Here is a 17,664-nt window from a genome sequence, read left to right on the forward strand (position 1 = left end):
TCTATGTAGAAACCAATGAGACTTACATGTAAAACAATAAAATCATATATGAGAAATATGGAAGTAAGATTTAAGTGAAAAAAAATAAGTGATAAGGCTTCAATTGCTAATAGTTACTGAATTAGTGCTATAACCCATCTTTAGTATCTGTCATCTAGATTCATTAACTCTTCCAACCACCTTATTCATCCTCATAAAAGAATTCAATCTCTTTTGTTGGATTTTATTTATATTATTTAGAAAAATTTATTAAAGAAACAATTTATCGGGACTTGTTAACTTTGAAATGTTTACTCATCAACATCACCCAACCTTATCTTTTTTGTTTTTGATCTCTCGTTGAATTAACTTGTTTGTTTTACAAGTTTTTTTTTTTTTTAAAAAAAAGTATTTTAAAAATTATTTATAAAATGAGTTTTTAACTATTTTTAAAAAGAAAATTCATCTATAAATTGAAATATAAAAGCATTTTTCTTTACTTACAATCATAAAATTACCAAGTGCTTGTGTACCGCATGTAAAATTTTTAAAATATATGTCATATTTTAAATCATTTTAAAAACATTAAATTAATTTGATTCTTCCCTCATCAAGTTTTAATTAAATATACATAATCATATTAATTAAAAATTTTATCAAATACTTTCCCTATCATTTTTCTTTTTTATTTTCACTCGTTTTTTTTCTTTTCCTTCCATGCAAAATAATAAAGGTATATTTATTGAAATTTCAATCCCACAAATAGAACCAAAATATCAAAAGATGATGGATGAAATTTGCCTTAAAGATATTCTAAAAGATTATGTACAAATATTTTAAATTTATTTTAAGATATAACTTATTTTTTAAATATATTTACATGAAAAATAAAATTTCAGAAATAGACATCTTAAAACTTCTTATTGTTGTGCAACTGTGATCTAAAGTGGCCAACTTATCTGCTACAATTGATGTATTCATCAAGGCCTATGAGCCTCTCCATGGATCATCCTCTCATTTTAATGTGTAACAACTTCGTTTATAAGAAATATGGTGATATGTCTATCTGGTGAAATATTATTTTCCAGGAAAATGTTTATTTTCATCCTGTGATTGGATAGAAAAGAAATGAAAATAGATTCGGTTTTGTAAGAACTAAGAAGAGTACAAATTTGAGATAAAATAGTAAAATACCGTTTGTTTTTCATTTTTGGGAAAAGAAAAATGAAATGCAAGAGAATGGAGCCCGGAGGGGCATATATATAACATGAGTATCATCGTCTCCATGGTCTACTCTTGAGTTTGTGGCTCGGTGAATCTAAATCTGCACAAGAAAGAAGAAAAATGGCAAAGCCCCCACAAAGACTCTTCCAACACCATTCTCAATTTCTGGGTCTCCTCAGATCACACATCAATCGTCTTCATTTTCACGATAAACCCTCCATCTCTCTTCCCGCCGGCGGCTCCCTTTCTCCTTCCTCTGCTATTCGCGGCCCTGATCCACTTTCTACAACCCTATGCTTTTCTTCCAGAGTTGAAAGCTTCCAAATTCAATCTAAGCGGCTCTCGAAACCCTACCCGATTCCTCCGATTTTCTCTTCTGGGTTTGGTGCTAGACTCTACGCAAACTCATCAGGGCTTAGGTACTTCTCTTCTGGGGGTTGGAACTTGGGTAAAGCTCAAACCAATGCTAATTTCCCGAAGGCATTTCTCGATCTGCCGCTGCGTTCTCTTCGTTCTGCTTTCTATCGTTACCGGGAAGCTGTTGGATTGCAGATTGAGGCGTTTTGGAAGAGGAATTATGTGTTTCTGTTGGGGGCCGGAGGAGTTGTGCTGTGCGCTGTGTTGTGGAGGGCTATGTTTGGAATTGCAACCACTTTCGTCGGCCTTTCTGAAGGCATGGCCAAGTATGGGTTTCTTGCGCTTTCAGCATCTATAGTTGCTTTCTCTGTAAGTTGCTTTCATATTTCCGGCTCACTTTCTTGATCTTCACATGCTGATCCACCCAGAACCTCTCAATCTGTGTTTGAGCTTAAATTTTTATGTAATTCATGTGTTCGCTTCTTCTAGATTTATTGATTGCATATACAAGTGGGTTCTTTGATGGTCTGGATAATAGTGAGAATGTAAATAATATGCCTATCATTGTAAGCTTACTTCTGGCCCCAGCAACACACTCTCTCTAACATATTATCAGAATCCATAAAATAAAAAAAACTGGCCTTTGCTGATGGGAATGCTACGGAACTCAACTTAATGGATGTTGGTTTGATAAAGAAATGATGTTAACATTGACAATGCCAATGGCCCAATGTCCCTCAGCTCTGCATTTCATCTAGCAGCCCAATTGTTGCTTTTAGGTATTGAATGTGTACAGATGTTGATACACTGCAAGGATTTTGTTGAAGTAAGATTGACAGGTCACATGATTCATATTCCAAGTCTTCAGCAGGTTGACTAGCCATACAGATCCCCCAGAACCTGGTAACCTGAATTCCGTTACCTTCTATATAGTAAATTCTATTGTTTTTCATGTTATTGTCTGAGCCCACATAGTGCATATTGAGGAAGTTCACTGTATAGTACCTGTTATTCCTGTTGCTTGAGTGTGCAACATCCATGGGAAAATACTCATCATGGTAGAGATGTTAGCCACCTCATTTAATGACATTGATCACTCAAACCAAGCAATCTAATCTCCTTTTATGTCTACCTTTTTGAAATGGGTTAGAGGGTACATAGAGGAGCACTTTATGTATATGGTAGGCTTTGTGGATTGGTTGAGCTTCAAATAAGGAGAGAGAGTTTGTTTTCTATTTTTTCTTTCCTTGGTTAGCCTTTTGGCACATATTGTATACATTGTGTGTACTTTGATGTGTCTCCTCTTAGGCTCTTTTAGTCTTTATATGTATATTTTTATTGCCTATAAAAAAATAATTATAATTTATTACACAGGAATTGGTAAATGATATGAATTCATTCTTAGGAACTGTCTTTTGACTACTTCTAATAAGAATTTTGCCATTTTTAAAATTTTGATTTTCTCTTTCAAATTACTGCAATCATAATGTGTATTTTTACTTCCTTCAATGCACATCATAATGCTCACCACCTGATCTCAACAAAGTCGGGATTGGCCACATAAATTATTTTTATCAATTTAGCTCTATCTAGGGCCATATTATCTATTAAGCAATTGGAAGCTATTTATTTTCTAACTCCCTTGACTTGCATTCATTTTGGCTGTCTCTTGTCCTGTTGATGGCTTCAACTTGTATCAAGCCCCTCTAGTTCTTTTATCAAATTTTTTGTGTTATCTTAGATGACTTTCCGTCATCTCATGCTCAAGTGTGCATTCCCAATCAACAGTCAAAACCTCATGAAGCATTGTGCATATTCTGCCGATTGGAGCTGGATATGTTTAATGGGTTTTAACATTTTCTTAATGGATAATAATTGGTTCTCTGTATGTCGTTTTTTTGTTTTAAGGGCCTGTATATCCGTTCAAGGCTCACAATCAATCCTGATAAAGTTTATAGAATTGCCATGAGGAAGCTTAACACATCTGCTGGGATTCTTGAGGTTATGGGTGCCCCTCTCACAGGGACAGATTTGAGAGCATATGTGATGTCAGGAGGTGGACTTAGTCTGAAGAAATTCAAGCCAACTCTTAGGAGCAAGCGCTGTTTTCTTATCTTCCCAATTCGAGGTTCTGAGAGAAGAGGCCTAGTAAGCATTGAAGTCAAGAAGAAAAAAGGCGAGGTTTGCTTCTATACTTTCTGCCCCCTTTTCTTATTACGAGGCATTCAAACTTCTTATCCTTGGGTATATTACCTGTTCCTATTTTAACTGCCTTCTGTAACAATAACAGGGGACTATTTCCTGAAGTTCAACCAGATTTATTTCCTCATAAGGAGGGTCTGTCTGTGAAAATTTTATTGCAGTTGTTGGGTCCCACCAATAGGACTTTTCTGGTCAAAAAATGCCCCAGCAAGAACCACAAATCAGGTCTGTCCCAAGTAAGACCAAAGGGCATCCCTACTACCTACCTTCATGATTCTTATATCACTTTTCAGACAGGCTTTTGAACACGACGAGATGTCAGATCAAAAGTTGGAATGTTTGTTCCTAAGTAACCTCTTAGCATGGGCAGGGATGTATATTAAGGAAGGTTCATGCCTTTGATTGATTTTGTTAATTTGTTAGGATTTTGTTGAGAGAGAGAGAGTTGTTTTTCGTGTTCTCTCTTGTGCGGCTTTGCCTTTTTATGCCCATTGTGTATGTCCTGTGCTACTCTGGTATACTCTTTTCTTTTGCCATATATGTACAGCTTTTATTGCCTATCAAAATATATAAATAATTGGTTTTTGACCCCATTTGAACAGAAGAAAACTATGGGTATGTGGAATTTAACTCTACATTACTTACAGAAGTGAAAACCCTGTTAGTGCTCGGGCATATTCACTGACTGAAAATACTATGGTTCTTTTATCGTGTACTCTCGACCACATTCAATGACTAAGTTTTGCCTGTACCCAAGCTGAAGAAAGATTTCCTAGCCTGACCATTTTAAAGCTTTCTAAACATGGAATATGGAGACCTAAAATTTTCTTTTATGAAACCTTGAACTGATAGAACAAAACATGAAAAATATGTCTGCCAGTAGAGGGGTGCTCAGATATCTAGTAATTTCTTATTCAAGGATATGACGTTTATCTTCATTTGCAGTATGATATGAAGCTACTGGCAGTTGATATACCTATGGCAACAGGACCTGATCAACGTTTGTTCCTGATTGGAGATGAAGAAGAGTACAAGGTCGGTGGTGGACTAATATCTGAACTAAGAGATCCTGTAGTAAAAGCAATGGCAGCAACTAAGGAGTTTGAAGAGCTTGATCAGATAGAGGAAGAAGAAGATGCTGAAAGAGAACTTCAGGAAGCAGAAAGAAAGCACAGAGAAGAAATTGAAAAGCTTGAGAAAGGTGCCCCCCAGTGATTGTTTCAAGAGTTTTTGGTTCTTGGTTTCTCACTAAAGTTGTTAAGCCTGAGGTTTTGACTTAGGATATAAAAGAAAGTGATACAGGGCTCCCTGCCTCTGTATCAGAGTTGAGTTTTGCAAGGATTACTTTACCTTGTAAAGCTAATTAGGGCGTTTAGAAATGTCAAAATTTGCCAAACTAGGATGAATAGAACTTATCATTGAGGCACACCCTGAATAAGACCAACCTTTGCTTTTGTGATGTTTCATGGCGCATTTGCCTTATTTAATCCATAAACAGGTTCCATTCACACACACAAATATTTTGCCCTAAACGAAATGACCCTATCCAGGGACTTCCTAGTTCTGGTTGTGCCTTCTTTTTATACCTTGTCATTGGTAAGGTCAATCACTGCATCTGCATAAGCATATGCCCCGAGTGGCATGTGACATGATGGCCTCCTTGACACTAGTACACTCTTGAACCTATCATTCCTACACTGGGATTTTTGCTCATACTGCAGTTATAGTTAGCATGATGTATGGTGCTAGTGTCCTCGAAACACCAGAATACTTGAGTTCAACACTAACTAAGAACTGCTGCATGAACTAAAATTCAGCAGTGGTAGGCCTAAATGAAGTAGTCTATGATCTATCATCTTTAGCCAGCCGCCTAGTCAAATACACTCGGCAAGCCAGCAGCCTTAATTGTCCTTCCTCATTCTACTTATCAGTTTTAAGAGAAATATATCACTGGGAAATCATGTAACCATACACTAACTACAAAAGTTATGAGATTCTGAAATTTTACTTTTTCCTTTTTAATTTTGGTGTAAAATTGGAAAAAGTATTGTCTATTCATGCATTCCAATAGACACTTACCCCCAAATTTTGTAAATAATATATCAAATTTTATAAAGGATGTGCCAAGAGTGTCAAAGTTCGTTTCGAGGTAGAGAATGACCTTCAATTACTACCTGAGGGTCCTCAAAGGATAATATGGACCATGAGAAGATAGATAGGGGTCTCGATAGCCTGAGAATTGGATGTACCAAAATTTCTTAACGATATACCAAATTTCTTTAAGGATGTACTTATGGTTCTAAAGTTCGTTTTGAAGTAAGGAACGACCTCTAATTACTTCCTAAAGATCCCTAAAGAAATAAACAAATCATGGGTAATAATATAGAGGTCCCGGTAGCTCATGGATTGGATGTATCAAATTGTTTTAAGGATGTGTCAAATTTTATTAAATATATACCAAATTTTGTAAAGGATGTACCAAATTGTTTTTAGGATGTACCTTGAGTTCCAATGTCCATTTCAAGGTGGGGAACAACTTTCAATTCCTTCTCGAAGGTCCCCAAAGGAATACATGAACCATGAGAATGGAGATAGGGGTCTTGGTTCCTCTAAGAATGGATATACTTAGGGTTCAAAGTTCCTTTTGGGGTGGGCGAGGACCTCTAATTTCTTATCGAGAGTCCTAAAAGAATATATATACCATGATAAGTATGATAGTGTTTCCAATTCCTCTAAGCATGAATTTACCTATTTTTGATGTTTCGATTTTATATGAAATTAATATAAAAGGTTAAATACAATTTTTTTTATAAAAAAATAATTTTATTTTATATTTTATTTTAATTAAAAATTAAATATTTTAACAAAAAAAAAATAGATCCACGATCAATTTAAAATTATAAGAAAAATGATAAAAAGTATCATCACTTATTGTGATTTTGATATGATAAATTTAAAAGGAAAATTAAAAGAAAAATAATGTAAATAATAAAATAGTATTACAAAGATATTTTTACTTTTATGTGTGATATAATTTACAAAATAAATAAATCTTTTGTTTAGCATTAATATAAAAAATCTTATATCATAAACTTCTAAATGATAAAATAGAATTTTAAAATTTAAACCTTAATTTATAAAATGTATTATTATAATTAATATTTAAAATCTTAGAAAATATTATTTGTGGGATAATATTTTCATTTTTGTATATTATATATTTTGTTTTTATTTAATTTGTTATATTAACTATTTATTATATATTATCATTTTAAGTTTAATATGTCAAAAAATAATTAAAATCAATAAATATGGAGAAATTAAAGAGAAAAAAAATTAAAATTAAAGAAGTTTTATGAGAAAATGCACGAACATGTTGAAAAGAATATAAAGGAAAAAAAATAATAAAAAAAACTATAATATGTGACAATGGATTATGGTGGTAGGAGAAGAAAAAAAAAAAGTGATAAGTGGTAAGTGAGATATATTGATGTGAGAGAAATAATAAAAATAAATTACACATGGTATTAAATTGATGTGTAGGTAATTGTGAAACAAATTTAAAAGTATTATTAGAGTACATGAATGGATAATAATTTTTTTTATTTTATATCAAAATTAAAAAAAAAAAAGTAAAATTCTAAAATCTCGTTTTTTTTTTTTTTTTTAATTGGTGTATCATCACTTCACAACTCTTACGGGGCTACATTGCCTCATTTCCAAGGTCACACTTCTAGTTCCTCCAAAGAGGCGCCCCGGTGACGCAAAACTCCCAAGGTACAAGAAGATGACCCCCTCCCGCTGCCCCACTAGTCTATAGACTAACAAGCCATCCGTGGACTTTTTTGCCATGCCACTTTGAAGTTGATGCACCGCTGAATAGGAGTGACTACAGTAAAAGTGCTTTTTTGCCGCCGTGTTTTTGTCCGTAGCATTTCTATTAATGGCATTTTTACGGAGGGAAATAATTGAGTTTTGGGTCAAAATGACCCATTTTTTAAACTTAAACGTCGAAAACGGGTTAATTTTGAAACTATTGTTCAAAACAGCCCTTTAAAACTACATCAGCCCATAAAATCAATATTTTATATCCTTTTTACTTTACCTTTTCTCCAGCCATCCCCGAGCTCTGTTCTCTCCCATTCTGCTATCTTTCTGTGCGATTTTTTTTTATAAACCCTATCCCCACCAGTGGGCCACTAAAAAAGACGGTGGAGCTACAAAAAAGTTTAAAGTGAGTCCTAATCTTCTTTTTGGCTTATATAAAGTTTTTGACACTTTCCAATTTTTTTTCCCATCTCAAAATCTCGATTTTTAGAATTTTTTTTGTTGGGCTGTGTTAATTGTGGCTGTGTTGATTGTGTTTTGTTGCTATATTTGGTTGGTGAGAATTGGCTACAAGGAGAGTAAATTATTGTTACAAAAAACCGAGGCCCTCCCATTGCAGCTGTTGGGCTTAATTAAAATGAGTTTTTAACAAAACAAGAACAGGAAATGAGATGGTTGTTGTTTAAAAAAAATGGAGGTTTTGGGTTTTTTTTTTTTGTATTTAAGTCCATGTATACACAAACACATGTATATTAAAATCTCACAAGAACAGCCAGCTCACTTTTATTTTTTTTCAAAAATCATACAACATTTCTAATATATATATAACTAATGCAAAATACTTACACAAAAGAGGGCTAGCTCAATTGGTGGCTAGCTCCCTTATGGATCCATAAGGGAAGGGGTCCGGACAAGTTTGCGCGGGTGGGTTTGGGTAAAAATTAAAATAGTTTTCAGTTTTAAAGGGAAGGAGATTTGAACCCCTTCCCTTATGGATCCATAAGGGAGCTAGCCACCAATTGAGCTAATCCTCTTTTGTGTAAGTATTTTGCATTAGTTATATATATATATTAAAAATGTTGTATGATTTTTTAAAAAAACATAAAAATGAGCTGGCTGTTCAAAATTATTTTTGAAAAAAATAATTTTGTCTCAAATTATTCAATATTATTGAACAGCATTTCCCCTAAACAATAGAGATTCAAAAATTTTCAATGTAACATGATATAAGTAAAATATGAATGAATTGAAAAAAAATAACAATTTCTAACAACATTAATTTCATTATTAAAATTTTAAAAATTTGAACAACATCTCACCTAAATAATAGAGATTAATAATTTTTTCATGTAACCTGATATAAGCAAAATAAGAATGAATTGACAAAAAATAATAATTTCAAACAAACAAACGTCAATAAGATGTTCAATAAGATAGTTTCTACATATATCTTAAAACGATTAAGGTCAATACTAGTAAATTTAAAAAAAAACAGTACAATAAGATGTTCATGAAGTACATCAACTCCTCCTATCATTGGTTTCTCTATTAGGACAAGAACGCCGATTGTGACCCAATTGCTTGCAAAGTCCACATGTTTGTGGAATCCTAGTTTCCCTTGCATCCATCTCATTATGCAAATGACTTGATTTTGGTCGACCAGAAGTTAGCCGTTTCATTGAGTCTGAAGGCACAATTATCGGTCCATTATATTGAGGCCACTCCAACTCATCAAATATGGGATAAAACAAGGGAACCCATGTTGATAGGTAAGCACGTGTGGTGTAATAACCTTGTACAAATTGACAAAATCAATTGCTCGACAATGACAAGCAGCAAGAATGTGTGAAAATGGGAATCCTAACAAAAATGTTTTGTTACATGTGCAAGACCCCGTTTGAAGGGTAACATGATATGTGCGAGGTTTCCTATTACTGCTTCCAATAGAGTGTCTAGTTTTAACATGAAAACGTCCCGCCACATGATCATACAAAAGAACCTCATGTGCACCCGCCTTAACAACTGTAGCCTTTATCTTGGCATCAATATGTGGAGTGAATTCTTCACCTGAAGCGAGCCGACTGGCACCATGCTCCCGCCTGACTGTGAAATAATTGTTAACCTGATAAAAAGTTAACTGGACTAAAGCTGTTATTGGTAAGTTACGAGCACCCTTAAGGACACCATTAAAAACTTCAGACATATTAGTTGTCATAATCCCATATCTCCGCCCACCATCATATGAGAGTGCCCATTTTTCAAGAGGAATTTGCTCCAACCAATTTCTAGCCTCGGCATTTATCCGGCCAATTGTATCCATGTGAGAAATAAATTTTTTAACTTTACTCTCCATAGCAGCCCTACACATGAGATCCTTTAAAGTCTTATTTTTGAACTTTGTGTTCAAATTACTCGCTAAATGACGCAAGCAAAATCTATGACAAGCATTTGGCTGAGTCCATCCCAAATATGTTTCATTAACAGCAGCTATAATGCCAAGATGACGATCAGAAATCAGACACAACCCTTTCCTTTGTGTTACTCCAACTCGGATACATGCCAAAAACCAACTCTAACTATCTGTATTCTCTCCTTCTGTAATGGCAAATGCAAGTGGAAACAATTGGTTATTACCATCACATCCCATAGCAATTAGCAAAGTCCCTTTATATTTTCCATACAAATGTGTCCCATCAATACTGAGAACTGGTCGACAGTGTGCAAACCCTTTAATAGATGGAGCGAATGCCCAAAAAACACGCTGAAAAATTTCTTCATTCGGATTGTTTCCAAGAACCATTTTGGAATACATAATGCATCCAGGATTTGACTGCTCCAAGGCAAGGAAGAAACGAGGCAACTCTGCATAAGACTTGTACCAATCACCAAATAATCGAGTCATTGCTTTCCTTTTTGCCTTCATTGCTTTTTGATAAGAAATTTGGTAACCAAATTGTTCCGTAACAACAGCTTGAATTGCAGCAACTATAATGGTCATTTCTGCCTTCACCAATGTTTCAATATACTTAGATACAAAGCTAGAATCCAACTGTGAATGATCGTGATTAATACATGGATTGACACATGTATGAGGACCTTTGTACTTTGTGATTCTAAACATACCTGTATCTTTCACTGTCATTGCCCTTAGTCGCCATTGGCACTCTGGTGCTTTTTTACATTGAAGAACTAACACACTTGCATTTGATCTATAAACAGTAAACTCTTGGTGCGCCTTTATGGAAAACATCTTCACAGCATGTTGCAAATATGATTTTGAGGAAAATATTTGGCCAATTGATAATTCTCCATCAACATTTCCTAAAGTTGGCTTTTTCCATGGAGTCCAATCACTTACAACACAATTAATTGTCGCGTCCATATTTAAAAATTGTGGTGTAGGTGGCATATGGTATGAAACGGGTACAAATGTTTCCTGTAGGTTGTCATTAGAGATATTAAGTTGGGTACCATGTGGAGAGGCAACTAGTGATGTGTTTTCAACCTTAAACTCAACCTCAGGATTATTAGACCTATCACCAACTTCAAGGTTCACAAATCTTGTGCTTTCACATTCCACAATTTGTTGGACCATCACCAAATCAATATTTTCTGTTTGACAACAATTTTCATCATCATTAGGTAAATGAATCTCATCTGTGTCGATTGCATCATCTCTATCATCTTCCTCATCTCTCTCATTTTCGTCATCAACATCAGTATCACCTGTTGATAATCGTGTCAAATGACCCATTTCATTACTCAAATGATAATGGTTGGGAGTTTGCTCTATGAATAATTGAACTGAAGACATTCCATACTTCGATGGCACCAGTAGCATACGTGCAACTGTCCGATCATTTCTCACCACTAATGGTTGAAATTTGTTCATTTCAGTTGGATGACGACATTTCAAGACTAACTGATAGTCTCTGTCAACACCAATGATATCATATATCATCTTCAACAACTCCACAAAGGTCGTATGAATGGGCACATCTATAGGCTCAATCTCTACATTATTTCCAATATATCTCAAATCCGTTTCTGTCCTCAAAATTTTTTCATTCCAATAATATAGCACTTCTACCGTGGAATCAGTCATAATTGCCTTCACATAAATAATAACAAAAGGTTATTACATAAAAAAAATTATATTTATTTAAGTAAAAAATAATGACAGATTTTAATATACATGTGTTTGTGTATACATGGACTTAAATACAAAAAAAAAAAAAAAAAAAACCCAAAACCTCCATTTTTTTAAACAACAACCATCTCATTTTCTATTCTTGTTTTGTTAAAAACTCATTTTAATTAAGCCCAACAGCTGTAATGGGAGGGCCTCGGTTTTTTGTAACAATAATTTACTCTCCTTGTAGCCAATTCTCACCAACCAAACATAGCAACAAAACACAATCAACACAGCCACAATCAACACAGCCCAACAAAAAAAATTCTAAAAACCGAGATTTTGAGATAGGAAAAAAAAATTGGAAAGTGCCAAAAACTTTATATAAGCCAAAAAAAAGATTATGACTCATCTTAAACTTTTTTGTAGCTCCACCGTTTTTTTTAGTGGCCCACTAGTGGGGCTAGAGTTTACAAAATAAATCGCATAAAGAGATAGCAGAATGGGAGAGAACAAAGCTCGGGGATGGCTGGAGAAAAGGTAAAGTAAAAAGGGTATAAAATATTGATTTTATGGGCTGATGTGGCTTCAAAGGGCTATTTTAAACAATAGTTTCAAAATCAACCCGTTTTCAACGTTTAAGTTTTAAAAATGGATCATTTTGACCCAAAACTCGAAATAATTACTACATAAATCACAAAGAATCCATCACTATTTGGATATATTTAAAAAAAAAAAAACCTTACATATTCTGAAAGTGTTTTTGGTAACTATAAGAAAAAGTGATTGTTAGGGCAAAAAAATGCTTTAAATTTTTGAAAAAGATTTTAAAAATATTAGTAAGCACCTAAATTTAATAAATAAAATATTTTCAAGTATCAACACTTATAAATTCTAAATATTAAAATGCATCTAGGAATGGTTGCTGTTAAAACGTCTATTTTGAATATTAAAATGCACCTAAGAGTGTGATTGGAGTTAAAATGTCTTTAGTTTACAACACTTTTTTAACTAGTGTTTTTGTTATAAATGCTTTTAAAAAGAAACATTTAGTGTTTGGATGTGAAAAAAATAAATATAAATGTAATGGTAATATATACATTGGAATCATCCATGGAATGATATCTTTTTGGATTTTAAAATAGTTTTAAATTATTTTCAAAAATAAAATTCAATTTTAAAACTTAAATATGTAAATTAGCTTTCTTGGTCTATTCTCTACAAAGGTATTATATATTTATGTGAAATGCAAAAGCTCTAAATGAATTATTACTCCAAACATAAAAAACAATAAAGAAAAACATTTTAAATTTGTTATAAAAAAAAATTAAAAAACATTTTTTCCAACTAAATTCTTATTAAACCGTTTTCTGTCAAATAAATTATTAAGTACATTTTTTTGAAGTAAAAACTATTTTTCTTTTTGAAAAAATGTAAAACTATTTTCAATAATATTTTTTCAAACTGATATATATATATATATATTGTAAGAAAACATTTTTAAACATATATAGTTTTTTTGCAGAAAAGTAATCTCAAAATTACTTGCAAACAGAATGTTTTCTTCCCAAGTACTATAAAATCTTTGGAAGCTGGTCCATCTCTTCTTATCCTTGAAATCCATGAACTCAGTTTAGCATTACCAGACAGGTCACGAAATCATTATCAACCTCCATTTGCTGAGTTGCCTCAAATAAACAATGGCAATGATGATTGATGATCGCATGACAACTCAAACCCAAGGCTCCCCGAGCCTATCCACTCTGCAACTTGATTAAAATTATAATAATACTAATTTCGTACTCTTCGATTAATATCATTATCCTATTTTTAATATCACTTATGGCTTTAGTTTTTAAATGTTGTTAACACGTCAAGCAAACCAACCTTTGCTAGTTTATACTAATAAAAATTTGTAGTGACGAGTGTGGCACACCTAACACCAATAATGACAATTCCTGGCAATACATCATTATCATATGAAGCAGGTGATTACTTTTCTAACACATAATTTCCAAACATAAGAAATTCCCAGAGCCATTGACTATGACTGCGCGCAATTGATGATCAGATCGAGCAAATAAAGATTCAAGAGGTTTAACCTTAAGTGGGTTCCAAAGATGAAGAAAATCATTTACACATTTCACAGCGTCACCTCTTTCTTGATAAATAAACAGCAAGTGGAATGCTACAGACATTACATTATACCATAAGCAAACGGATAAAAGTGGGACAAAAGACAAAGAGTAGGTTTTTGATGCCCCTTGATCAACGCCCAGCACCACTCATCATCACTTGGACTTGAAGGGAATGGCTCTGATGACCACCTGGTGGTATAAAGCTGCTAGTGCGGCCCCAATGAATGGTCCCACCCAGAAGATCCACTGTAGCATGAGGCAGTAAAAGAAAAGAAAAGGCAACCATAAGCATTAGCACTATTGATTATTGTGAGTTGACTAGAAGAAAAGGGAAAGGAAAAAATGAAGTAGAGAAGCCCAATCGGTGGCTTACGTGGTCGTCCCATGCGTGGTCCTTGTTGTAGATGATGGCCGCACCCAGGCTCCGAGCTGGGTTGATGCCGGTTCCAGTTATGGGGATGGTGGCCAAGTGCACCAAGAACACTGCGAACCCGATTGGCAACGGTGCCAGTATCTTTAACACATTCAAAATAATACATCACCCACACCGACAAAGGCAATAATTAATTAACTTGATGACAAAGTGAGTGATTGAGTGGGTGATCGTGAGAGTCTGAGAAAGAGAAAGACAGAGAGATGTATAGCTTACAGGGACGTGGGAGTCTCTAGCGTTACGCTTGGCGTCAGTGGCGGAGAAGACAGTGTAGACAAGGACGAAGGTGCCAACAATCTCAGCACCAAGCCCATCTCCTTTGGTGTAGCCAGCGTTCACCACATTGGCACCACCACCCAGCGAGTTGTACCTGCCCTTCTCGAAACCCTTCACTACACCCGCACCACATATCGCACCCAGGCACTGCATCACCATGTAGTACACTGCCCTCGTCAGCGACAGCTTCCTTGCCAAGAACAGCCCAAAGGTCACCGCTGGATTTATATGCCCACCTGCACCGCCACCACTTTCCGTCTCATCACAGAATTCTCATATTACATACATGAAATAGACAAAAGGTTTTTCGAGAAAAGGCCATCACCTGAGATTCCGGCGGTGCAGTAGACGAGAGCGAAGATCATACCACCAAAAGCCCAAGCAATCCCTTGAATCCCAACCGTGGAACACTTGGAGTCAGCCCTAACCACCCCCATCACCGTCAAAACGGAGACGTACAGGAACAGAAAAGTGGCTATGAACTCCGCTATCCCAGCCCTGTAAAACGACCACGAACACAGCTCTCCAGGCTCGAACAGCGGCGCCGGTGGCGGTTCCTTGTAGTCCTTGTCATCTCCCTGAGCCGCCGTCCCTATCGGCTGCCTCTCTGAGAACTTGTTCGCTCCCACTCTCACATCCTCTTCCTTACCTTCCATCTCTCCTCTTCTCTTCTCTTCTCTTCTCTCTCTGTACACACCTCCGATGCCTCCACCGTGGTGATGGCTGGGTTATATAGCCAGCCCTCTTCAACCATTGTGGCCCCACTTGCGCTTTCATTTTCTTATCTTGCGACCGACCACTCATCCTTCACTACTTCAATCGGAATGACTCAAATGCCCTCACTTCATATATGCTTTACCACCTAGACATCAGGTCCCGTCCTAGCTGGCAAGATTTTGTCCACAAACGTGCCAGATGAAAGTAAGGTCCATCTGAGATGATGCAGGCGAGTTACACCACTGTATCAAGTTTGCCTCGTGCTTAATCAAGATTGGCTCCAAATCCACCACTCACATGCTGACAGGTAAAGGGCCAATCCTGGGACCCATTAAAATCAAATTTAGAATGTTTGATAAATACCTAGTAAAGGATACGATGATTGTATTAGCTCAATTTGTATCAGATTAATCAAGAAAACCAGGTCTATAGTGAGACCCCATTATTTTGTATTCAGGATTTTACCTTTTACCTCATATAATGTCGTACTATTTTATATCTTAATTTAATTTCTTCACACCTTAATTCTATCTATTTATATTCCTATATTATATGTACATATATATTTTTTATTTAATGATGCAAATTTTATCGTACATTTGAATGGTTAGAATAAAAAATTAGTATCACAAGTCCCATTTAAAAACTATTTTTAAATAAAAAAAGTTTTTTTAACTTAATATATATATATATATATATATATATATATATATATATATATATATATATTTAAAAAGATTATAATAAAAACAATATTTCAATAATCCAATCTCAAATAAGTTTTCCAAAAAACAATTTTTTAATAATTTGTTCTTCAAATAAGTTTTTTTCAACATATTTAAGTTGTTTTTAATTATTTTAAATAAAAAATTAAAAATATGAAAAGTAATAGTATAAATGTATAATAATATTTATGAAAATAAATAAATAAAATTATTTTTCTGATCAAGAAATATTTTCAAAGAAAAATCATAGACACCTAAACCTTTGATGCATCTCCTGTTTTTTTTTTTTTTTTTCCGTAATGATGACAACTGAAAAGAAGAAGAAAAAACCGTGATTTAGAATGGGAGTTTTCTCTTGTCAAAGCTCATCCAAAATGGCCGCCGGGGTGTGAATTAGAAAAAGGAGTGGGCGGTGGGAGATGGTGACAAGGACGGAATTTTAATTTGTATTGGGTGGTTAATTATAATGGAGTACCCCTTTGTGGGAATGATGCTTTTCGCTTTTACTTTTGTTTTTATGTGAGCCAATCATTATCAAAAAAATGGATATGCTGCAGCCTTGTCTGCAAGGTTGGCCGGGATTGCACCAATTCTATTATAAATAAAACCACAATAATTTACTCCTATTATTTTTTTGGGAAGCAAACCAAAGAAACTAATTAATAAGCTAAATGTTGCATCATCATTTGTTAATTAGCGTAAATACAGTGGGGGAGGGGGCGGGGGAGGCGGAGGATGATGTTATGGATAAGACATGTGGTTTAAAAAATGAAGTCTGGGTCAAGCCTTACATGTATAAATTAGTTTGTTTAGTGTTAAAATATGGTTTTGTGAATAAATATGTGGATAGCACTTGTTGGGCATACAATAGCTCCCACTAATAAATATGTGGATATGAAACCCAAGCTTCATCATATGCTGACAACTAATATTGGTTGTTTAATTTTTTCAAATTATATGTTGTATAAGATTGTCTGTTTGTAGCCAATTCAATCTGTCGAATCATGGCCACTGCTTTTTGCTGAAATGCGTTCTTCTCTATAGTGCTTACTGCATACTTCATACTTCATACTTCATACCCACTTCCCTGTAGGGTACATGGGAAGTTAACAAATAGAACATCCATGAAAGTTTGAAGGGAATTCAAGGAGTTTGATGGTTTGTCATCGGATATGTTTAAAAGAATTTAATAAATTCTTAATACTGTATATAAACGTGTTTATTTATTATGAGTAATGCATAATGTTTATACATGAAGATTGGGCCTTTCCAAAATATTTTGAGTCTTTTTACATGTAAAGGATTTATTTGTTGCCAACGTAACTTAAGTTGAAAAATTATTCTAGAGGCAGATGTGAACTGTTTGAGTTGACAAAGCTATTGAGATAATTAAGTTTTAAAAATAGTTTTGATAATTTTAAAAAATAATTTTTAGTTAAGCACTAGAATAAAAATTATTTAAAATTTTTAAAACTTCGTCAAACACCTTATTATTATTAATAAAAGATGACTTTCCGCTCAGTCATTCATTCATCATGGCTTGTGCAACTATTTTAAAGAGAAGCAAATAATGATGTGAAAAAGACCCATTCACATCTCTAACATTTGGAGGAAGTGGGTAACAAATACTTAAATTTCCAGAAAATACGGAAT

The 17,664-nt window shown here is 34.3% G+C and overlaps 2 protein-coding genes across 2 annotated transcripts; one reads left to right on the forward strand and one right to left on the reverse strand.

Moving 5' to 3' along the window:
* Positions 1–936: 936 nt before the first annotated feature.
* LOC100265611 (uncharacterized) lies at positions 937–5,221 on the forward strand. The gene is made up of 3 exons (XM_002270916.5): positions 937–1,929; positions 3,469–3,741; positions 4,708–5,221. Exons 1-3 carry the CDS (start codon positions 1,324–1,326, stop codon positions 4,975–4,977), a joined length of 1,149 nt encoding a protein of 382 aa, XP_002270952.1. The 5' UTR covers positions 937–1,323; the 3' UTR covers positions 4,978–5,221.
* An 8,688-nt stretch (positions 5,222–13,909) lies between these two features.
* Positions 13,910–15,234, reverse strand: PIP1;1 (aquaporin-like; the record flags this gene model as incomplete). Its single annotated transcript, NM_001280989.1, is given in 4 exon segments — positions 13,910–14,106; positions 14,234–14,374; positions 14,510–14,805; positions 14,895–15,234. Coding segments are annotated over 4 exon segments (861 nt in total). The 3' UTR covers positions 13,910–14,013.
* Positions 15,235–17,664: the final 2,430 nt, after the last annotated feature.

Source organism: Vitis vinifera, chromosome 13 (assembly GCF_030704535.1).
Source record: "Vitis vinifera cultivar Pinot Noir 40024 chromosome 13, ASM3070453v1".
Taxonomy (NCBI): domain Eukaryota; kingdom Viridiplantae; phylum Streptophyta; class Magnoliopsida; order Vitales; family Vitaceae; genus Vitis; species Vitis vinifera.